General features: G+C 40.9%; 1 protein-coding gene across 2 annotated transcripts in view; it reads left to right on the top strand.

The window, feature by feature from the left end:
• The window catches only part of ncanb (neurocan b), a 227,276-nt gene that overhangs the window by 47,126 nt on the left and 155,173 nt on the right, over positions 1-24,977 (top strand). For both annotated transcript variants that reach the window (XM_066648004.1, XM_066648003.1), the window contains exon 2: positions 15,400-15,473. In XM_066648004.1, the coding sequence (XP_066504101.1) occupies positions 15,401-15,473 (73 nt within the window). In that variant the 5' untranslated portion in view covers position 15,400. The remainder of the gene's footprint in view (positions 1-15,399; positions 15,474-24,977) is intronic.

Genomic DNA, 24,977 nt, shown 5'->3' with positions numbered 1-24,977 from the left:
AACAGAGCGCTGATTGTACATCTTAAATGATTTCATAAATGAAGAGGTTCATTGTTATTTGTCAAACATCTTAAGTCAGTTTTCATCTTAACTAGACCTGTGCAGAGACCTTTGTTCAACGTTTATTTCTTTTATCCCTGTATACAGTCCACATATGAGAACAAGGGCGTCACAGTCATAGACAAATGATCAAATCCAGTGCCTCACTAGCTGTAGCTTCAGAGGTTTTCCTTTTAAACCTGCCACATTGAAGTAACAGCAAATCTTTGTTAGACAAAGTAAAATGTGGCAGACATTTCTGTGTGGTTCCATGCCTTTTTTTTCATTTTATAAAGACTCACAAGGCTTTCTTTATTGTTGGATGCACTGTGATTGTTCCCAGTGTTTTTATATAGTTGGAATTTTATTGGCACATACATTACATAAATACAACAAAATCACTAAGAAATTATTAAGCAGTATCAAAAAATTGCCATGTTTCTGGAGTCAGGAAGAGAATCCTATACATTCCTGAAGTACTTTAAACTATGTGATTTTTCTATTCCCAGCATTGCTTAAGTATTAAGCAGTGACACACTTTACAGTCACGAACAATCCTACAGGCATGTATCACCATAAGAAGCTTGTTGGTAAACACAAATAAAAAAATTAAATGTGGTGTTAGTAAAAGTGCACAACATAAAGCAGAGATATCGGCACGGAAGATGTATGGGAAGCTATTAAACAGTGGTTGAAAATAACACTATCATTGCAAAGCCTCATTAAACTCTTCACTTAGTAGTAGATCCACTCAAACTGCGTTTTGAGCCACATTTTACAGCAGCTAATTAGGGCAGAGGAATGTTGTAGACTTTTGTTTATTATTTGTTAAATAGAGGAGTTACGGCATGTTCAGATTGCGCAGAGTAAAATAAAATAAATAAATAAATAAATAAATAGTAGAACCAGTACCTTAACTCATATCAATGTATTCATTACTAATCAACCAAATGCACATCAATTACACATCGTGTTGAAAAAGAAATGTAGACAAAATGGCAGAAGTGGCAGCCACTTTGAAAACCAATTCAATTATATCACCAACAAATATCAAACAATATTTATGAAAGATACGTTTTTATTTGTACATTTTATTCTTTAAAGTACAACTCACCTGAAATGAACCAGTTTGTGGCCTGCACAGCCTTGATTGTATAAAATGGAACACTAGGCGTTAGAATAATGGCTGTTTCAATAACATTTTTCCATAAATGGTTAGCTATAGCTGGAAAGTGGTCATCTGAAAACATATTAGGATTGTTTTGGGATATAAATCCATGTAAACCTAATACAAAAAGAAAATACAAAAAGAAAACTGCTGCCTATGGGCTTCTAAAAACTCAAGATCCAGATGTGAAGAGGTCTTGCGGGGACGGAGTGCATTAACAGATCAGGTTTGGCTGTGCTACTTTAGAAGAAAATAGCAAGGGCTGTGACTCAGAGCCAGAAGGCTAGTAACTTTGATTAAGTGGAGGGGTCTTAACAGTTCTCAGTCAGCAGAGGTTGGATTTATCCCCTGCCTGGATTGCACCAGCATTCGCATCAAGCCTGAGGCTGTTGGGGCGGGGGTTGCAGTGGGGAGAAGAGGGAGGGGGAAGGCAAGGTGAAATATAGCCCACTGGGGCTCCAGAGGCAGGACACGTAATTAAGTGATGACATGCGGTCAGTCCTCCCCGGACAGCAGCCTACTTTGACGTTCTTGTGGTTTGCCCCTACCACTGTTTATTACGATGTATGAATGTTTATTAATGTCTTTTTTCACTTTGTGCTGCTTCAAAGCTAATAAAGTCTTTGCCTTGAGTCTGCTGCAGTTTCTCACTAGCTCCTCTGACTGTTTGTTGGTTTCTGATTGCAGCTTTTTCAGTGTGTGCAGCATTAGTCACCAACCTTGATCAGCATTAATGGTCTGAAAGGCAACGTGGAGAACTACTGTTCTTACAGCAAACAATACAAACTCCCCCATGTTTGTGTTCATTCAGAAGCTCACATCTTTTAATATGGAACTGTGTGTTTGAGTAAGAAACTGACTGTGGTGTATAGGTAGCTGAAGATTAACTTTTACTGTTTGAAGTGTTCACTGTTTGAATTACCACAGAAACGTTAACATGAGCTGTATGTATCTACTTAGCAGTGTGCATCTACTTTCATGCAGTTAGTGGTTTCAGTTCCAGTTTACACAGTCTGTAACAGCGAAAACAAGGAAATATCACCTACGTATGGAGCACAAATAGAGTAACATCCTCTTCTCTTTTCATGCTTTTTAACATTCTGAAGTCTCTCCGCCATCCACTGTGCTAGGGCTGTGTATAAACACAAGAGCTTTTTATAGTTTGAAAACTGACCAGAGATCAAACAAATGATGACGAAATATCCTCTGAAGTTTTAAAATGCGTTTAAAGGCATTGCTTGGCGAAATAAATAAATACATAAAACTAATAGTAATATGCATCAAGTTCTGGACTAATATCATTGGTATAACCTATACACATGCAGAGCCTCTGGGTAAAGCCTGGGACATCTCTGGGTTACTGTGCATGTGTAAAATGAAAATAAGTATAACAGGAAGTACTTATTGTTTTCACATTTAAAGGAAAAGTTCATACCAGGTTTCCTACCTTCATTTGCATAGCTTTTTCTACCAGGTGCATGTGGACAGCACTGCTGAATCATAAGCATTCAAAGTTTATTTTCACAGTTGTTTTGTCTCATACCACTATACCACCATAGAAGCATGTATAAAATAATGAGTTTATGATGGTGATTGATGATTGGTGAGGAAGTATTACTCCTCTAATTGAACCCTTGACTTGCCTGTGAATGAGTCATATTCCACCGAATGTGGTTTGGCTTGATGTACATTTCCGCAGATCTGCATGATGCATCCAAGATTATACATACAGAAATCTGCTTTCAGTTTTGCCGATTGTAGCTGTTAAGTGATCTCATAAAGATACGCTTGTGTGTTTTCCTGACACTGTCCAGAGCATATTATAGCTGAAAGGTAATGAAAGCCATTGAAAACCCAATCAGTGTATGCATGCTCTAAACATGTCTGAACAGATGGACTACATTTGGAAAACGGGGGAAGATTGTGCGAATGCGGTTTGTTGTTGTTGCTCGTGTTGATGCTGTCACAGACAGGGCAGCTCTGGTCCTGTCCACACTCTCCGTGCTCACATAAATCACCACTATATTAGAGCTCCAGCATTGGCAGAGGCATGTGCTGTCCAGGCCTTCTTTTACATGACACTTAATAAGTCACAACTTTCTTTGATAATTCCTGCTGAGAGGATCTCGATGAATGGAGTTAAATATTTGTCTGCGCCGCAGTGCTCAGACGTAGCTGGCGCCCCTGTGGGCGCGAATGAAAAGCAGGAAGATGCTGGGAGTTTGTCGTCGCCTGGGCTTGCGCAAAATAAGCTTTCTGTCACCTCATTTTTCAAAGTATGGGATGTACTCTCTCTCTCTTTCTTTCTCTTCCTCGCTCTCTCTTTTCCTCTTTCACTCTTGCTCTTTGAGAAGCAGGAGAGAGAAAGAGAGAGAGAGAGAGAGAGGCAATATCTTTCAGAGCCTCTAGGAGGCAAGAGCTCAGTAATTGCCAGGCCTATTTCGTTGCTGGGACAGGTGGCTGAATTGGGAATTGAAGGCCCCTGCCTTTTTTTAGGCCAATTTCAGCACTGATAATGTTTCCGACAAAAGTTGGCCATGTTTTCAAATCTGCCTCTTGAATGAATCTCACTCAAGCCTTTGCTCTTTGATGTGGTGTGTGAAGTAAAAGAGCTACTTTGTTTTTCAAAGTGCTTTGAAACTGGTGCAACTCCCTCTGTGGTTTAATAATGCTGAACATAAGTAAACAGAAGTATGTCACCCGGCTTAATATATTAGTAACTGCCAAATCCAGTGTTGAATTTTTGCACATTTATGAAGTCATGATATTTATTGTCTGTCCTCAGAATAAATTTAATATATTCTGACGTGTCAAGTTTCAGATCCAACATGACCCAAAAGAAAATATACATGCATCAGATAACAAATATGAAAATAATTGTATAAAATATGATAATAATAATATAGGGTGGCACAATGGTGCAGCAGGTAGTGTCACAGTTACACAGCTCCAGGGTCCTGGAGGTTGTGGGTTCAAGTCCCGCTGACTGTCTGTGAGGAGTTTGGTGTGTTCTCCCTGTGTCCGCATGGGTTTCCTCCGGGTGCTCCGGATTCCTCCCACAGTCCAAAAACACACGTTGGTAGGTGAATTAGCGACTCAAAAGTGCTGTATGTGGGTGTGTGAGTGAATGTATGAGTGTGTGTTACCCTGCGAAGGACTGGCGCCCCCTCCAGGGTGTGTTCCTGCCATGCATCCAGTGATTCCGGAAAGGCTCCGGACCCACTGCAACCCTGAATTGGATAAGCAATTACAGACAATGAACATGACAAAAAATATACATGAAAATATATATTCAACAAGCAAAATAATTTTGTTGGCACAATAGAATGTCAACATGGAGGGCCTGCAGAAAGTGGCTACAAACAGACATTTGAAGAAAATATGTAATAGTGCATTTGGTAATGCATTCCTCTAATTTTCAATTGTAGATTTTGTTTTGTTTTCTAAAGAAATGTTTAACAACAAATCCATTAGGATGAATCCTGTGTTAAATTGATTTCAAGGTGAGATAGCGACTTGTAAATATGTTTAAACAGATCCGCTGTTGCTAGGCTTTGCTAAAAGGACCGGGTTTTACCACAGCAGGGTAGAGAAGCGATGCTGGGATTGTATATTTTACAAAGACAGGAGGAGAATATAGAAAAAGACATTTGTACAAACTGAGAAGGAAAACAAGCACTCGTCCATTCATTCAGACCCGGGTCACATCCTGCTCCATTAAAGGCAATCAGGGCCTGTTGAGAGCTCCGAACAGGCCTTGTGCAAATCACTGTCCTGAGTGTGCATGCGAGGGTGTCTGTAGAATGCCCACCTGCAGCAGTGAAACGTTAATGTGTCACACCGCCTCTCTAGCATCTCCTGCTTAATTGCATCTTTTCAAAAATAGAGAACACACACATAACTCACACACACAAATATATCCTGGCTGGAGCTCTCAGCACTCCAGCAGTTGGAGAAAGTTAGGCCATGCATATTCAAGTGGAGCAGCAGAGTGAGGTAAACATATCTACTCTTCAGTATTTTTGTCTATCTACAATGGTAATTGTGAATCTGAATGACATCCAGCTCAGACGGCCCTGGGGGCAGCAGGATCGTTCCTATGTTTAATTGAGCCATATGGAAGACTGTGGTATTGTGAGCTATTGTGGACTCGTTGTGTTAAAAAAAAAAAAAAACCACAATCGCTAACATCAAGATCTCCATAATTAAATCATCTAAACAAAACTCACACATACTTCTGTGTACTATTTAATCACCAAGAACAGAACAATTTGAGGCACATGATTTTGTAGCGCCTTTTCCTTGATGGAAAGTATGCCACGAGAAACTTGTACTTCATTTTTAAGTGTTGTTTAGGTGTTGAATAAAATAACAACTGTAATTTTGAATATAATTGAGCAGTTATCAGAACATTACAATAGAGCAGGAGAGTGTTTGAACTTTAAATTATAACACCACCCCACCCCCCAACCACCACCTTCTGCAATAACAACCACCACTCTTTTGGGAAGGCTTTACACTGTGTGTTGGAGCGTTTTTGTGAGCATTTGATGGCATTAAGCCACAGGAACATGGGTGAGGTCAACTACTGATAATGCCATTATAACTTATTTCAGAAATGTGACAGTTCCACTGCTCCACAACCCAGTACTGTGGGCTGTTTATGTCCCGCTTATCATTGAGCATCATGACCTTAGGCTCATGTGCAGCTGCTTCAGAGAGATCCATTCTGTTCTCTGTGATTTTGGATGGAGATTATGCAGCCTGTTTATGCACAATTGAACATCTGTGTCCACAATGGCTGGACACTTGCTGAATACACAAAACGACTCAGTAGAAACGGTGTCTACAAACATTTGGACATACAGTGAACCACATCCCCAGTGAAGACTCGTATTATTAACGGCTCTTCCAAACTGCTGAAATCAACACCAACATCTGTTCACGGCTGGTTGAGATCCTGATTATCTTTGGAGGATGTTTATTGTCAGATGAATCCTGCATATGAAGAGAATTGTCAAAACTACCCATCTCTCTCATTCTCTCCCCCGCCCCCCTCTCTCTCTCTCTCACACACACACACACACACACACACAGTTGCTTTAAGCGTTTCTCAGATGTTGATTTGGTGTTTCTTACTTTGCCTCTTTTCTTCCTCGCTCCTTTTTCCTTCTCGCCCTTTCCTCTCTCTCTTTTTCTCTCTCTCTCTCTCATACACACACACACATTCTCTTTTTCCCTCTTTTTTCTTTCCTTCATCATCTCTCCCCATTTCTCTTTTCTCTCTCTCTATTTGTTTGCATTCTCTGTCTTTCTCCCTCTTCCTTTACTCCCCCACTCTCTCACTTTTCTTATTTATTTTTTTACCTTTTTCCCTCCTCCCCCCACACACTCATTCTCCCTTTGTCTCTTTTTCTCCCTTCTCTCTCTCTTTCCCCTCTCTCTCTCACTTTTTTCCTCCCCCATCTCTGTCACTCTCTCTATCTCCTCTGTAACACGTTATAGAATTGATTAGCTGTGACTCATTGTTGTGTTGATGCCTCGGTAATACTATGGCCGCCTGCCTCTCCGTCTCTCTCTCTCTCTCTCTCTCTCTCTCTCTCTGGGTGAAATTGGAAGATTGGGACTCGCTCGCGGGGCTCATTCAGGTTTTATGAGGTGGCTTTTAGTGGAGCCCACACCGCGGCATTGTTTTCATGCAGAAGCCCTTTTTGGACGGGCAAGGTGAGGGGAGGTGAGGAATCTCACCGTAAACAGATGGAGGCTAAGGTCGTAGGAGAGGCAGAGAGTTTGTTTTGTAAATGTAGCATGCAAAAGCCATTTTGAGCGGAAGCCTTAGTGTCTCACCGGTGGGTATAAAATAATGCCCCTGTTTTTCCCGTGTGAGTGGAGAGCGTGTGTTAAACTGCAGAGTATGTGTGTGAAGCCTTCGGCCAGCGGAAACGTGCACTGGGCTGAGAGAGTGACATTGGTGTTTTATGAGTGTGTTTGTTCTGTTCTGTGGTGTGCAAACGATTGCAGAGGAATGTTTCATGATATTTTTTCTCTGTTTTCAGGCATCCAACCATTTTATGGACTTTGCTGAGTTATGCAATATGATATTATCATTTCTACCAGCAAAAAAAAGCAAACAATATTTTAGACAGTAGCTATTTACTGAAATGAGATGCAGTTTCACATTGTTTTGTAGTCCCTGAATAAAGCAGTTTAGGCTCCACAGAGCACCCCTTTTTTATTAGTCTTGCACAGACATCAGAACATGGGCAAGAAACTTTCCCAGTGTTTCTTCTAAAATCAAGCATATTAAAGGAACACTAGGTAATATTTTTACCTTAAAATTACAGCTTCAAAATCATTGTGATGCCTTACTGATCTCTAATAGGGAGAATGGGGCCCCTGTCAGCTACTCCAGTTTCAGCACTTCAGAAACTGTTCTATGAAACTTTATGAAGAGCCCCCCCCCCCCCCCCCCCCCCCAACCACCACACACACACACATCCTCCCTCCAGCTCCTTGATTTCAGAACAGTGCTGTACATGTGAATTACACTTTGCAAGTGTAGGGAGAAGCCAGCTCCAGGGACCTGGAGGTTGTGGGTTCAAGCTCTGCTCCGGGTGACTGTCTGTGAGGAGTTTGGTGTGTTCTCTCCGTGTCCACATGGATTTCCTCCAGATACTCCGGTTTCCTCCCCTAATCCAAAAACGCATGTTGGTAGGTGGATTGGTGACTCCAAATTGTCCATAGGTTTGAGCATGTGAGAGCACAGGACTTTTTCCTTTAAGATTTTCCTTTTCCTTTAAAATTTAGCAATGTTCATGACCTGACCTTACCCTGTGATGCATGAATAACAGCTTCAGGCTTGCTAGAGTGTTTCATAGCAGTTGAGACACATAAACTCTGAAAAAGTACATATTGTACAAAAAGAAAGTTCCTAGGGTTTGTAAATTTTGTATGAATGAGACATCAACGTCTGGCAACCCGCATGAAAAAGCAGCTTTAAAACTACTCCTAAACCTAACCATAAACTTAAACTTAAACATAACCCTAAACTTAACCTGAAAACCTAACAACGACGTCCAGAAAGTTAGAAAAGAGGTGTTTTTTGTTTGTGAATAGTTTGCACTAAGAAAAGCTCTCACTGTGTCCACAACTGTGCCTTATTCACTATATAGTGCATTATGTTAGGGTTCCACCATTTTGTAGTAGTGTGCGAAATACAGTAGAAACACTCAAACAATTCCACAGTGCACTGCAATAAGTAGTGTACAACCTATATATACTAGTGAATAGCAGATACTCATAATACACTGCGTTGTTTGGTAAAAATTTATACATAAATAAATAAACATGTGGGAGTGTTTAAAAAAGTCAATCACTACCCTCCAGAATTCAGCTTCTATTCAGATACATAGGAAATAGTGAATAGGAAAATGCTTTTTTGTATATATAGCAGAGACTTTGAGTGTATTTAGTGCAACAGCACCACCGGTGGATGGGGGCTCACTTAGTGAATTTGCAATAACTGCACATTATAATGAACCAAAATGTCCTCAATACTCAATAGATAATGTTTTAATGTTTTAGTATTTTTCATTTGAGATGTGATGCCAGGTGGTTTTTATCCTACTGACTTGCTAATGCTACTTCTTTACACTTTTACTATTATATATAACACAGTGTAGGTGTAGTACTTGTTATAAACATTCATTTTGAAGTTTCAGAGCAAACCTATCGAAGAAATTGTAGACACAAAACATTTTTAAACTTGACCACACGTGGATGGGAATTTTTGTAAACTTTGTAAAGAATCTTGAGAATGCCTGATTTCTAACACTACATTCACCTGCTATATATACCATAATCCAAATTATAAATCACTCTGGATAAGACCATATGTCAAATGCTGTAACTCTAAAATACGGTATAAATGACCAGCTGACCAGAAGTGTCATTCTGTGCTTGACATCTGATACCTGCCCTTAGCGGACAGTCACAAGTGACATTCCTCTCAAATGTCAACCATTTCCCACTGTGTGATATCACATAAAGGCCAAATAACAGATGTCAAGAATAAGACGTCTCTGAAACTGACCGCTGATGAATAAAAAACCTGCCATGACAACAAAAGCACTCTCATATATAAAAGTGTCAGAAAGGTTTCTCTGGAGCAGTGCCATAATAAAATAACCACCGGTTCCTAGAAAAATCCTTGCCGTGACTGATTCTTTAGTATGAAAAGTCTCCTTGTGATTTAAAGGTTCCATATCAATTAAATATATAGACATTAATGCAAAACTGAATATGCCAGATAGGGTTCTTTGGAGTAATACTACACACCCTTAAAAATACTTGAGGAAAAGGCTGTGCTGATGTGATGCCTTAGAGGTGCAGTCAAAGCATTAACTTGGTTGCTTTAAAAAATACATTTTGAGTGAAAAGTTTAAGGGTTTAAAAGGTTCTGTCTAGAACCTTTAGGCTATGATACATGTTGGCTCTCCAAACCTTACAAGGAATGTATAAGGGGGAAAAAACAAAATAAAAAATCACTTCTTCAGAAATTGCACACAGTCAGATCCAATGATGGAATTCATACTTATCACCCGTTTTCAAAGTGCCGTTAAACTGTGTAAAACAAACACAACAGATGAGAAAATCCTGCCAAAACAAGAGCAGACCTTTTTGGGTACTTGTGGCTGAGCTGTGTGTGGCTCATTCTCATTTAAAGAAACAGGCCCTGACAAAAGGTCGCTCTGAACATGGCTGTTTAGACTGAGGGAGAAGAGTCCTGTGTTGTTTGTTCTTTGTAGTGTTTTGACCGAAGTAACTCATTAAGAGTCCAGAATTGTGCTAAATTGTGAAAAAAGGGTATAATATGTTCCCTATAAAATGTTTTTCACACTCATTGACAAAAATATTACTAAAGACCTATTCACTGATATAATTTATGGAATCAGAAATGAATTTAATTTACACACATTGTGTCTTCTGTTCACTTGGTAGTCCCATCTGTTGCTCTGCATACTTAGTTAGCACCTTTCAGGACCCCACAGGACCATCACAGAGCAGGTGTTATTTAGGAAGTGTAACAGTGATGTAACAGAAATGTGCTCCTAAGGTTAGTGGAGCTGATAAAATGGACAATGAATTCAAAAACAAGGATGAAGCTTTAATGTTATGGCAGATTTGTGTGTAATAGGTTCATGTAAATTGACTGAGTAGTTTGCTTTCTTGGTTTTCTTATCGATGTGTACGTGTGTGTGTTTTTGTATAGTGTTGTGTAGAGGGGCTTTGTTAGTGCGTGTATGTGAGCAATGATCTCCGTTTGCTTCACTGACCACCCGTGTGGACAACTCTAAGCTGTCACCTGCTTGTGAAGGCCAGCCAAAAACAACGCGACACCGAGCCACTGATACAATTAAGAGATAGAGCCACATAGCTTCTGCAGCTGAGACACAAGCGGAGATGGAGGCGCTAGGTCTGACAGCACAGCTACAGGGAAATAAAAAACGGAAACAGGGGCTCTGACAGGTGAGGAGTGAGAGACCCCGAAGACAGGAGCGAGGGATGAAGACAGACAGCAGGCCGCCTCTCGTTTGTGCACAGCACTTGGTGAAGAAGCGTGAGTGATGTCACTGAAACAGGAGAATCTGAGTTACTTAAAGGAACACTAGGTAAGATTTGGATATTTTGCTCCTGGGTTTCCCCCAGTTTAGTTCATATTTACAGCACAATGGGGAGGGGGAAGGAAGGGGTGGTTTCCTACCCTCCGTTAAAATTTATATAGTGCAATTTCTGCCCTGCTAAACCCAGATTAACAACGACAGGAGTAAAAATTCCAAATCTTACCTAGTGCTCCTTTAAATTAAATTATCAATAGGGGCTTTATTAGAGAGTTTTATGCCCCTCTAGCTAATGCTTGGCATTGGGCAATCTGAACTTAGAACTCCAAAGCCTCTTGTTTCTATAGAAATTATATAAGATCTATGCCCAATGGGTGAACTTTTAGAATGTGAATGTCAACAAACATTTGAACATTTAGTGGGCAATTACAGAAGGTAGCCCAACTGTTATCATGCAATTTGTCATATCCACACTATCTTGTTTAGCATAGGCCAGTTTCTGACCAGTAAACCACTGTAGACCAAATATGATATGGAAGTGGACCGTTCTGAGCATTGCAGTGGCATACGGGTTAGTAGAATGGGAGTTGGCAAGTAGAGCTTGTCCAAATATTTGTCTGACCTTGATCCACTCATGTCGAGTTCCGATATCATTTTCCAGATATGTGTTGATCACAGGCAGTGGCATTACTAGACTCATTTACTGGGGCACTTGCCACAATAAAACATGCCACCATGCAAATTCACTACAGGAACTACATTTCCCATAATGCCCCAGAGTTTTTCCAAAGTGTCATGACTGGGTGGACTGATAGAGACGGACGCAAACGCAATAACACAGCAGACTTTATTTTAACAAAAGAAAACAAACAGAGAAACTTAAACAGAAAGTATTCAGACAAAGACCTGGACAGAGATATTTCAACAGAGACCAAGACATAAAGCTAAAGCTAACTCAGAGAGCTACTTGGACATAAATAAAAACCAACTAGACAGATATAAAATAGAACAAAGGTGCAAACAGACTTGAGAAAAGAACAAAAAGCAGACAGCCCAAACAAGCACACAAACTGTCCAACAAACAAGGGAATTTAAATACACACCACAGACAAGGAACACCTGGGACAGATAATGAGGGGGCAGGACCACAAAGGAGGCATAACGAGAGGGTGGACCTAAGGCGGAGACAAGGAGGGAGGAAGGAACAAAACAATAACAGAGCCATGTGCTCCTAGCACATGGTAAACAAAGACACGAGAGACAGACAGAGCAGGAAGATCACATCAATATAACTAGAAAAGCCCCTGGTTGGTCAGGTTTAAATTAAGGACATTGAGCGGCACATGCTGAGCTGTGTGTGTGTGTGTTAGGTGCGGTGAGCAGGATAGGATGAGAGCAGCAGGTGATGTCATGGCTTCCATGATAAACCGCTGCCCTCTATCTCAGTTATTAAGAGTGTTTTGCTGTGTTTACAATAATTGTTTATGACTGTTTTGGTGTAATCTGTTACAGCCGCTTTGTGTTGTTCACTCTCATGTTGTGTTATGTTCTCCCGTGGTTACCTCCCTGCAGGAGAGTGACTCTTGGTCAATGAGCACCAAGTGCTTGTCAGTGCTGTACAATGCTCTTACTCCATTAAAGAGCCAATGGAATAGAAAACCTGCTGGCTGCCTCAGCATGTGCTTTGGAACACCACTGTATTTTTAATTCAACTGCAGAGAAGCAGCCTGTACTGTTCTAGCTGGTGTTGATCAGGCTTGGAATCTTCATGCTGCGTTATGTCAGAAATGGATTTTTTTTAGATATCATGGTTCATGAAAACGACTGTTAAAGGCAATGTAGATGATTCTGGATAACTATAGTTGAAAACAAACACCCCATCCTGTTTGTGTTCATTCTGGAGCTCCAGATTGTCTAAGGTGGAGCAGTATCTTTGAGTAAGAAGCAGACTGTAGCTTGTTTGTGTTTGGAGTTTAACTTGTCTCTAGGTTTTTATTCACTGTTTTAATTACAGATTTGTAGAACTTTGGTCTATGTTTACTTTCATGTAGCTAGCAGTCTTCTGAATCTGTAGTATATTCCTCCTTAATAATTGCAACTAAATCAGCAAAAGTCAATGTAAATCAATATAATCCTGCTATTGAGCAGGAATAGAGCACCATCCTCATCTCTTTTCATGCTGTTCATTGTTCAGAGGTCTCTCCACTATCCAGACATCTCCAGTTGCCATTTCTCAGTTGTAGCTGAGCAAGCAATGGAGGGACAGTTCTCCTGAGCCAAAACACTTTTTTGTTGCCCATTTACGGAGCCAGGGCTGTGTACAAGCACTGGACCTTTTTCCAGCACGTAAACAGACCAGAGAGTTAGCAAATGGTGAGGAAATATTCTCTGAATTAAAAACAATATATATATATATATATATATAGTGGATTAAAATGGAACATTTGCTTTAATGAATAAGTAGAGTTTGTAAACCGTATCAAGAGAGTAGAAACATACACTAAAACGTGGTCAGAAACATACTTTAAACCAAGGACTAGAGGATGGCAAACACTAATAAACACGAACCGTGCAACAAAAAGCTTCTTGGTTTGTGTAACTTCACTGTGGGGTCTAAGCTCACTGTCTCATTAATGTGCAGTTGAAAGACATTCTCTTGATATGTCCTTGTTTGTGTGTGGGGGGTGTGGGGAGGGGTGTCTTTGTCTGAGGCAGTTTTTGATTGCAGACTGTAATCTACACCTGCTATCCTTCTCCCATCTCTCACTCAGGAGCTCTAGTTTCGCCCGTGGCCGCTGAGTGTCGAACCTACCGCATCTATTATTTACCAAAAGCTCTTTGTCTCCGGTGCACAGCTCTCTCGCTAAAGACTCCAGAAGCCCGCATCAATGTGCAATGGAGTTGTCAGCCATTTGTCTGCCTTTGGTGTTTTTCTTTTCTTTTTTTTTTTTTTTCCAAAGACAAAGGGAAACACAAGGCCCCGCTTGAGTGGTTAAACTGAAATCCTATTGTCCGGCCACTGTCTCAATTGCGACCCTGCCCAGAGTGGGAGATTGCTCTGGTCTTTTCACCTCCGTTTGGGTCCTTTATTTGGTAGAAACGTCTCCTCACGGGCTTCTTCTTTTTTGACACTCATTCTTAGCCTGTCACTGTTAGATACTCAAAGAGGATTTTTTCCTTTTTTTTTTTTTTTTATTATATTTTTTTGTGAAAATGTCAAGACGTGCCGTTACCCAACAATTGCCATGGGAACAAAGGTATTCATGGTGTTGAATTTGCTGACTTTATTTGCTCCTCATGTCTTCGGGAGGGTGTGTGTAAATATTTGATGCCTGACGGAGCTGTAGGAAAGCAAAGCACAAGATAAAATTAGCATTTCATTCGGCACTACTCGTCGTCTCAGTACAAACATTAACTGACGTGATCCTAACTCTTGTATGTTCGTTTTCAATGGCATAAACCTTTTGTATTTTTTAATCAATTGTTTAATGTAATATTACAGCTGTATTTTTTTTAATGGGGTGGGGTTGGTGGATGCACAGCTGTATAACATGAAACATAGTGATAACATTTAAATGGCCCCCTTATTTAACACTCACTTTTCATTTCACCACTTTACCAAGTGCACTGAGTTGTACAATTACAGACTGTAAATCGTCTGTGGCTCTGCATACATTGTTAGCCCCTCTTTCAACCTGTTCTTCAATGATCAGGAGCACCACAGAGTAGGTATTATTTAGGAGAGTGATAGTTCTCAGCACTGCAGTGACACTGACATGTTTTAAATCCCTCTGTGTCTCTGCTGGACTGAGAATAGCCCAGCAACTCAAAATATCCAGCCGTCAGAATCATGTGACCACTGAGGAAGGACCTGAGGATGACCAAAACAAACTGTGCAGCAACAGATGAGTTACTGTCTCTGACTTTACATCTACAATGTAGGTGTGTCTGAAAGCGTAGCCAAAGAGAAGGCACTCTAGGAGCACTTGCTGTGCCTGATCCATTCAGACCAGCACAACACTGTTCAGCATCACTGTTGTGCTGGGAATGATCTACCACTGAAATAATAAGTCCTGATCATTAAAGAGAAGGGTGAAAAGGGGCAAACAAAGTATGCAGAGCAACAGATGGATTACTGTGTATAACTCTCCAACTACAACTGCACAACTCTCACCTCTCTCCACAAACTGTAGTTATATGATCAATGGAGCTGATAATGAAGGAAAGAAGGAGGTAATGTTAATGTTATAGCTGGTGTACAGCACATGTACACAGACTATAGACAATTAAAAAGAAAAAACTAAAAAGCCTAAAGAAATAACCACAAATTGACAAAATAAAACAATATAAAGTGCAAGTAAAAGAGATCTAGTTGAAAGGAAAGGCAGTGAATGGGTGTGTGACGAGCAGAGTCTGAGCAGCATTATTACAGTGTGGTTTGTACAATTGTAGCAAACAATGTATATTGTAGCGCTTAAGTGCTGATATGTTTTGTGGGGTTGTGTCAGTCAATCTCTCAATAATCAACAATCTCTCTCTCTCTCTCTCTCTCTCTCTCTCTTTCTCTCTCAGGATGTTGGGGGAGTGGCGTGTTTGTGGGCTGCAGTCTCTCCTGACTGTGTATTTGCTCCTTTCTCTGGAACATGGTGAGTGCTCTTTGTAGTCAAAATCATTTTCTGCTCCACTTCTCTCACTGTGTCAAAACCCAAATCCACATCTGTGTTATTCTCCAAGTACAAGATGTATAAAGATATTCTCTTTCAAGTGATGTCGACATAAGGTCCACTAAAAATGAAGGGAAAATGTCTTCACACATAATCTGCAGGCTAGCACAGAGGCACTGCTAATAGTACTGATGCCACGCACCTCCAGAATCTTGGGTTCCTGACTCCATCGTATTGTACTATGAACCAGTGTTGCCAGATCTTGCAAGAGAAACAAGCAACCAGGTCTAGAGGAAGCAACTTGGCTCTTGATAAGCCCACTATAGACTTTCAACTGGGCATCTCAAAAAATGTATGGCGAGGGATTATCTCTTGTCCTCCTTTTCTTGTCATTAGATCTGTTCCTCTGTAACTAACACTTTCTGTTCCTCTTTGTTTAGTAAAAAAACATAGCTTTTAAAAGCACCTATCATTTAGAACCAAGCCCAAACCTCACCCAAAATTATTATTCATTCATTCATTGTCTGTAACCAATTATCCAATTCAGGGTCGTGTTAGGTCCGGAGCCTACCCAGAATCACTGGGCGCAAGGCAGGAACACACACCGAAGGGGGCTCTAGTCCTTCACAGGGTGACACACACTCACACACTCACTCACACACCTACAGACACTTTTTCATTGCCAATCCACCTATCAACATGTGTTTTTGGACCTTGGAAGGAAATCGAAGCACGTGGAGGAAACCCATGCAGAGACGAGGAGAGCACACACCAAATTCCTCACAGACAGTCACCCAGAGCAGGACTTGCACCCACAACCTCCAGGTCCCTGGAGCTGTTTGGCCACGACACCCGCTGTGCCACAACGGCACCCTCAAATTTTTTTTAAATACATAAATAAATAGTAAAATAAATGCAACCCACAACTACCAATATATGTAAGGTACTTTACAGAAAAAAATAAGCCCAAAGTTGCTTAGAATAAGCAGACTTGGCAACCATGAACATGCACATTGTCATCCATTAGTTATATTTTGTTGCTGAATGTAATAAAGTGCTAGCACTGTTACAGTTTTATGGCAGTGTCCAGTCCTTTAAGCCACATTGGGATCCCCAGGCCATTAGTGGACTCCAACAGTGCTTTGTAAGAAGGCTTCAATGGGCCATTTGTGGCTCACCGTGAAGACGCGGCCCTGCCAAACAGTGTGGTGTACAAATCCCACTCTAGGTGTAAGTAATCTGTTTGGTTGGTGTTGTTAAGTGTGTAACACTGCAGTGTTCTACACCCAAGCCTAGGGTTCAATTCCCTGCTTGGGTAAGCACATCATGCTCCACCATTAAGAGTATTTGTGCATAACACTATAGTAGTCAATCATTTAATCTTGTCACTCTATTTAGTCACTTGAATTAAAAGCGTCATAACGCTATGAATATAAACGTAAATTTCCAATGTTTTGTCCATGGTGAAAGCTCATGTTCAGGCTCACGTTCATGCTGATCTCCATTCGGTGCCAGCTGCTTATTAGAGCATGTTGTAGCCTGGCACTGCTGTGACTCTGGCTTGCCCCCTTCATACTGTAGATGCTTCTCCCCTTGTGCTTTCATCTCCTAATAATTACTATAGCAGGACGCTTCACGACCTGACACTGATGAGGCTTTTAGGACGTGGGATGAAGACAAATTCCCCACCTCCGCCTTCCTCCCCAAGCCCTGGCTGCACTCTCTCCACTCGTAAATAGGGAGTGCATGAGGAACACTTTTATCTGCGAAAGCCTCATTTCTCCACATTGCCACCTAAAGACTTATCATTACTCACTGTAATGCCTATAACCGCCTCTCATCAGCCACTCTGATATTGCTCCCATCCGCCCTTCTGAGTGTGCTCACTAAGCCGTGAGAAAGACTGTGAGAGAGAGGGAGTGGGACAAAGAAAAAAGAGAGAGAGGCTGAGTCTAGACTCTATTTTTGAGCCAAAGAGAACTAAGCTCCATGCGGAGTGACACTAACCCCTTCCTAACAGTAATCCACCACACACACACATACACACACACATGCGGCGTTAAAGCTTATGCTGTCACTGGTGTTGTGGAGGAAAGCATGTCTGAGCTTTTAAAAGCATGCATAAGTTGACATACTGACATACACAGCGTCTGTCAAAAGTCTGGGAACACCATAGCGAAAAGAAACGGTGTCATTTAAATTTACGGCAGACACTGTTATCCAGAGTAGCTTGTTGTTTTTTGTCATGTCAAAAATGTAGAGGCGGATGTAGCATTTGGAGTCTTGCTCAAGGACTTGATGTAACATGATGAGACGGCTTGGATCCGTGTTACCCACTATGCTATCCATAATACTTCAAAATACTTGTGAATTAAGTGTGCACATATGTTTTAAACCTTTTGTCATTTTATGGTAACTGTTGAGTAGCATTAAAACTGGCAATCGTCATTTAATTCAACTAAAATTTAAACTGTTTGAAAATGGCAAGCAGGAAAAATGTATTCATCACTGCATTAATTGTGCGATCCATCAAGGAATGATTTGTTCTGCTGTTCTTGAAGATACTATTGTATCCAAAAGTACAGGTGAGGTTGGTGATTTCAATGTTAAGAATGGTGAACATAATATATTAGTACTTCATTCAGAGACTACCTGGAAACACTGGGCACAAGGTGAGAACACACACAGGGTGACACACACTCACATATTCACTCACATATATGGATTCTTATGAGCAGCCAATCAACGTACCAATATGTGTTTTGCACCAAGGAAGTAAACCCACGCAAACATGCGGAGAACACACCAAACTCCTCACAGGGCAGGGCTCAGTTATTTATATATTAAAAAAACTCACTAATTAATAATGAATAATAATAATAATAATAATAATAATAATAATAATAATAATATATAACTGCTGGACATATGGTGGCAAGATGGCACTATCACACAGCTCCAGTGTCCTGGAGGTTGTGGGTTTGAGCCCTGCTCCAGGTGACTGTCTGGGAGGAGTTTGGTGTGTTCTCCCTGTGTCCACATGGTTTTACTCCAGGTGCTCTGGCTTCCTCTCACGGCCCAAAAACACACATTGGTAGGTGGATTGACGAGTCAAAAGTGTCCGTAGATGTGAGTATGTGTCGCCCTGCAAAGGACTGGCGTTTTCCTGCCTTGCGCCCAGTCATTCCGGGTAAGCTCTGCATCTACCGTGACCCTGAACTGGATAAGGGATTACAGAGAATGAACGAATGATTGCTAGACATATGTTCTTCATTACTCAAGATATCGCAAGATACTTCTTGCAGGACATCCCAGATGTTCTGGGAGATGGATCGTCTCTCAGGAGAATTTCCATTAATTTTCTCTCCATCAGCTGAGTTAAGATCTAATGACTGGATATTTTATTATGTGGAGACACCCCCTTTTGCTTCCTTCCTTTCCAATAACAGGGATTTTTCTCACCTTTGCAAAGTAACTGTGAAAATCAATTACTGCTTAGAAAATTCACAAATAATGCAAATCTAGGTACATGAAAATTTAAGCCATGGCACATTTCCCTTGGAAATATATTTATTTATTTATTTTACTGAGGTTGTTTCTGCTTCTCTGACCATATCATTACTGTTCAAAGAAAAACATGTACAAGCTTCATGATGAATGGACCAATAAAAATGCTCCAGAATTACTTTATTTTCCAGGAATATATTTTTTACAATGACTTTCATTGAATTTAAGAAGGTTTCTTCCTTCTCCTATAAAATTGCTATGTTGGAGAAACATATTTTCCTTCAGACAATGATGATATTGTAGTTTATTGGGTTTTTTTTAGGTTTACACCAGCATTGTAGGGAGAAACATGGCCAAAACTCACACTATACATACTATGCCTACTTTCACTGCTCTGCCTTGCAATAGGAAATGGACACAAGCACCCAAAAGTTGGCAGAGAGTTCTGAGTTTGCATTCATAACCAAATAGTACTATACAGCACTAAACAGTGGAAAAACAGCATGATAAAATGCCACAAAATTTGGTTGGGTTGCCACAGCCACATTTGCTTCTAGAATGATTTTTGACTTTCTACAAGTGCAAATGTTGGAATATTTTTGTGTGAATTGGTATATTTGCCTCATTCATGTACTTCTTCCTTAAGAAAATTGCGAGAGATAATTTCAGAATAGTATGAATGGAGGAGACCTTGTTGAGTCTCCTATCAGTCACACATGTATGGCACACCAACCATAATAAGATTTGTTGCTATTTGTTGAGGAACATTGGGGCTGTGTGCACTGGGCTTTTGAGTGAAGGATGCAGTCTGCAGTGCTCAAGTCCCATGTCAGTCACATTGGAAAGGCCTGATTCCATTGAGCTGTTTCACAGATCCCGGACCAGGCCTGGCTCTTATCAGTGCGCTGCAGGGCCAGGGTTGGGGCTGCCGAGGCCCTTCACCATCCCCAGATCCCTGGCCTATCTGCAGCCATCTGGAGCCATTGTGTGGGCCGTATGGTGGGATAAAGTGTGGAATTTGGATATGGCACGAACAGGAAGGCCACATAGGCCCCTCTTCTCAGCATCGGTCACTCTTGGCGCCAGACATGGGTAGAAATCGTGTGCAGCCTGCTTGTAGTGTTAGTAGCCTAAGCACTCTTGGAATTTAATGGAAAACAAGGACGCAGGGTGTTCACTGACTTGTGTTCTCCACAAATAAGAACAAACACATTTTTACTCTGACCCTGTTTCTGATGTTATTTCAGAATACTCACATACTGTGTGAGACTGCTGTGTATTTACCTGATACAGTCCACATACAGATTCTGATAGTATTCATATACGCTAATGAAATCCTGCTGGTATATGTCACTTTCTTCCTCCTGAATGATGCACACAAAAGCTACCTCAGCTGCCCCCTGTGGACATTCTTCAGCCTGCTAAACATGATATTAAGATCTTCATTTCATGGTCCTTATCAATGTTATGCCAACTAGTGTTGGATGTTCTTTACGTGCAGTAAACACACCTCTAGCAACACTAACTTTTCAGATAGTTATCATCTTCCTAACATTTAGTCTGTTGTAAAAAATAATACGTAATTAAATAAAACAAAAGTGATGATGTAAAAAATAGTGGAACCGCTATAACAGAAGGCTGCACATATAAATCTGTACAAATGGTTTAATATCTGTTAATGAAATGGTTATTAATTAGGTTGTAATAAAGTTAGAAAACATTATTAATCATTTTTAACCCATAGATAGAATGAGCAACATTGACCTTTTGTTTGAAAGTGACAGATATCTATTTGACAATATCAATTTAAAGAATATCCAAAGATTTTAGAATGTGAATTTAATAATTTCATATGTTGGTACAGCACCATTACCTTTAATGTCTAAAAAGATTCTGTTGGTAGTTCAATCACTACACGTGGTGGTAAAATGGTGAACATGATGAAGTTGATATGTTTAATGTTGACTGATTAAGAGGAGGAATGGATGTGGGTAAAGAGGGCAAAGAGGTCACTGTTGGCTTATATATCTATGTGTTATAACTGATTTTTATTTCTAATGACTTTTAAGTGGGTTTAAAACTTCATTAATAACCACTTTAAGCCATTTGTAAACCTTTACATGGGTAGTCTTATGCAAATGCATATTGCATCTGCAACTAAAGAAATTACTGAGGGGGAATATTATGGGGGGGAAAGTACTATTTCAGTGCTTGTGTGTATTAATTTGGGGATTTGGAGCCTATCAAACAACTCAACATAAACGACAGTTTTTTGTGGGCTGCCTAAGTCATGGGATAAAATTAGCTATTCTGATTTAGTTTCACTTCTGATATCATATGCAGAGACTTGCATATGGTACAGAATTGCACCACCTACTTATCAGAATATCAGCAATCACAACGCTGGACCTGAGTTCATATGAGAGTGCAAAGATGAGGATAGACATAGTAAACCGATACAATGAGCACAGAGAAATCAGAGAACTGGTTAAATATGTGACCAGTGGCTCATTCTCATTTAAAGGAACAGGTGCTGAAACTGGTTGTTCTGAAAAGTGCTGTTTGATCCTTTCGGTATTTTGATCAAAGCATGTCACAGACATTTTACTAAGACCCCAGAGATCTTTGTTACCTTTTGGATAAAATAATGCCCCATTATAAAAGATAAAGATAAAATGTAAGAAATGAAACGTTAGCCAGAAAGTTCAAGACTGATGCCCTTAGATTCGTAGTCATCATTTAGGTCAAGAACTATTTTAAATTTGTTTGTTTGTTTATTTAATGATAATTCCATAGTCTGTGGAAGTAACACTATTCTAGAAACTTAAAAAAAATCTAAATATTGAAAAAACTATCTACAGATTGTGGCCCCCTCTTCAGCATCTCTCCTTCACGTCTTGGCTTGGCTTTCTTGGACTGTGGGAAGCCTGCAGTGTAAATAAGTGCTCTCTGTCACCAAGGGTCCTAAATACAATCCCCCGTTGCCCCATTCCCTCAGCCGCTCCATGGAAATGAATATGGAATTGGATGACGGGGGGCCAGTGGGGAGATGGCGGGTGGAATGGGGAGTGTCCTCTGTTATTTTGATGGGCAAGCAAAGCAGACAGCAGCCCTGTGCCAGAGCCTGATAAATGTGCCATTACGCGACACAGGGCGGGAAATTAGTCACGGATGCAGTCTTGGAGTAGGTTTCCGAGCGAGGGAGTGATGGCTCACCGAGACCTCAGTTAATATTGATGGGGTGGGATGGGTGTGTGTTATCAGGAGGGAGGCGACTGCGAGGGCTCGGAGGGAGAGATCTAATGCCAGTCGGCACCAGCATAGGAATGTCATTACAAAGCCCTGCACCCCTGCCACGACTTCCCTCGTAGCCCATCTGTTGTTAATCTACGATGTGCCTCTGGCATTACCCTGAGAGAACAGTGACTCTGTAAGCTAAGAGGAGGTTATACTCCCTTGGGTGGTGTTTACAGCTGGATCTGACTCTGTGGAGAGAAACCAGACTGGCTGGTTTCCATTATTCAGCTGGGGTAATGTACCTTAAAGTAGGCTGATGTGTTTGCATTGTTAGCAGTTACACTGCAGGGTCTAAAATTGGCTGGGCATGGGTTAACCCAACTCTAAGTGCCCATACCTACTGTATATTGCCAGATATTTGGATTTTCACAGTTTCACTTTGCTCCTAAATTGTCAGGAACCCCACAGGTCTACCACAGAGCAGGTATAATTTGGGTGGTGGATCATTCTCAGCACTGCAGATACACTGACATGGTGGTGGTGTGTGCATTTTTAAACACTGTGTCCATTCACTGTCCACTCTGTTAGACTCACCTACTTCGTTGGTCCACCTCGTAGATGTAAAGTCAGTGACAGTAGCTCAATTGTTGCTGCACAATTTGTGTAGGTCATCCTCTAGTCCTCAGTCAGTGGACACAGGATGCAGCCCACAGGACACTGTAGGCCAGATATTTTTGGTTGGTGGACTCTTCTCAGTCCAGCAGTGGCACGATAGCGTCCAAAACACCAGTAGCACTGCTGAGTCTGATCCACTTATATTAGCACAACTCACACTAACACCCTACCACTACGGCAATGTCAGTGCAGTGCATGCAATGGTTCACCAGTTAAATCATACCTGCTCTGTGATGGTTCTTTGGTGGTGCTGATCATTGAAACAGGGGGACTACAGTCTTTTTTAGACTGAAGTCTGTAATTGTAGAACTACAAAGTGCTCTTCTATGCTCAGTGGAGCTGATAAAAAGGACAGTTAATGTAGAAACAAGAAGGTAGTTTAGTGATATGGCTGATTGGTTTAAATGACCACTTTTTTCCCTACTGTGGCATCCTCTATTGTAATTCATATTTACAGCGCTGTACTTAAATGAATGGGGAGGGGAACTGGTTGCCTATACCCCTCCAAAAGTTACATAGTCCAGTTTCTTCAGTGCTGAGCTTGAAGTTGCAAAAACACAGGCTCTATTCTCCTCATCATGGGTCAGTGAAATCACTGTAATTTCAGGGTCAAAACATTTCGTACCTCCCCTTAAGTTGTTACTTAAGTGTGACTATGGAAATATATGCCTGAAAATTATTAATAAAAATAAGCCAAGTTTTTAAGATAGCAATTTACTACTGAGCTGTTGTAGATCTGTGTTTTTATTTTTATTCTTTTTTTAAATATTCAGTTCACTGAGTGCTGCATTCATTGCGTGATGCAAAGATGTTAAAATGGAAAATAGGCCTGTTTATAATTCACCTTGGTTGTGGTGTCAGAACTATGGTACATTTACATGTTTAGACAGCCACAGTTTAGCCCTGCCCTTTAACATCACCTTGAAGTGATAAAGAGCGTTATCACTACAGAGAATGTGTAGTTACTGGATGGGAAAGTATGGGTGAATATGATTAAATGTTGTCCTCCTCAGGGCTCTGAGGAAGCAAATTGATTGCACCCTTCATAAAAGATCTAGATATCAAAAAATATATGTTTTTTTTTATTATTCCCAACATACCTGAGGATTTCTACTTTAACATTTTGAATCACAATTGAGCCCGGACTGCTTTTAAGCAACACAAAGCAGCCACTCAGAGCAGAGGTCATTTACATATGTCTTAAAGACACAGTACCACACATAACGAGAGGTGGAGAATGGTTTTGCTACTTAAAACCACATACACACGGCAGTAGGGCCACTGTTGTGGGAAAATCCTCATTGCTTGGCCTGAGTTATCCAGTTCTCTGAGAAATCATGCTTTTGTGAAATTCCTGCTAAATCAACACCCCTCTGAGAGACCTGACTGCACTGCTGGGTTGAAAAGCACTAAACAGCGAACATAATCAACTGGAATCCCTTCATAATTGTTTCACCATCATTAATGGAGCGTTACACACTTCCACCCTACCCCCACCTCCTTTTTTTCTTTTATGCTCCCTGCTTCTCACCAGATATACCTATGTTGCCATGGAAATCATTAAGGGATAGGGAGGGGGTTGGTGGGGTGGAAGGCTTACATCCACAGGCATTCCCCAGTTATGTCTTTGAGGTCTTTTGTGTTAGACGCCCTTTCTCTCTTACAACAGAAGGTCAGGTGCTTAGCAGGCTGCAAATGCCCATTTGCTCGTCTGGCCATTGATACTGCATCGAACTGACCGCGGCCTCAAAAAATTTTGTCCTCCCATCGTGATCTTTTCTGAAAGAAAATGCCTTGTTTCGAGGCACGTCGGGAATTGACGATAAAAAGGCCATTAGAGGATGGAATTCTCCAGCTTAAGTCAGCGAGTGAAATGACTGCTGATAGCAACGGCATTGTCAGAGCAGGCCGCAAGCGATCAATCATCCTGATAGTGGCTGGATAAGTGACGAAAATGAGGCCACAGCCAGGAGTCTGTTATGGGAGCAAAAAGAGAAAGAGGAGAGAGAGAGAGAGAGAGAGAGAGAGAGAGAGAGAGAGAGAGAGAGAGAGAGAGAGGGAGAAACA

Source organism: Hoplias malabaricus, chromosome 16 (genome assembly GCF_029633855.1).
Source record: "Hoplias malabaricus isolate fHopMal1 chromosome 16, fHopMal1.hap1, whole genome shotgun sequence".
NCBI classification, from domain to species: domain Eukaryota; kingdom Metazoa; phylum Chordata; class Actinopteri; order Characiformes; family Erythrinidae; genus Hoplias; species Hoplias malabaricus.
The sequence above is the reverse complement of the archived record's forward strand: the minus strand, read 5'-3'. Positions and strand labels throughout refer to the sequence as shown.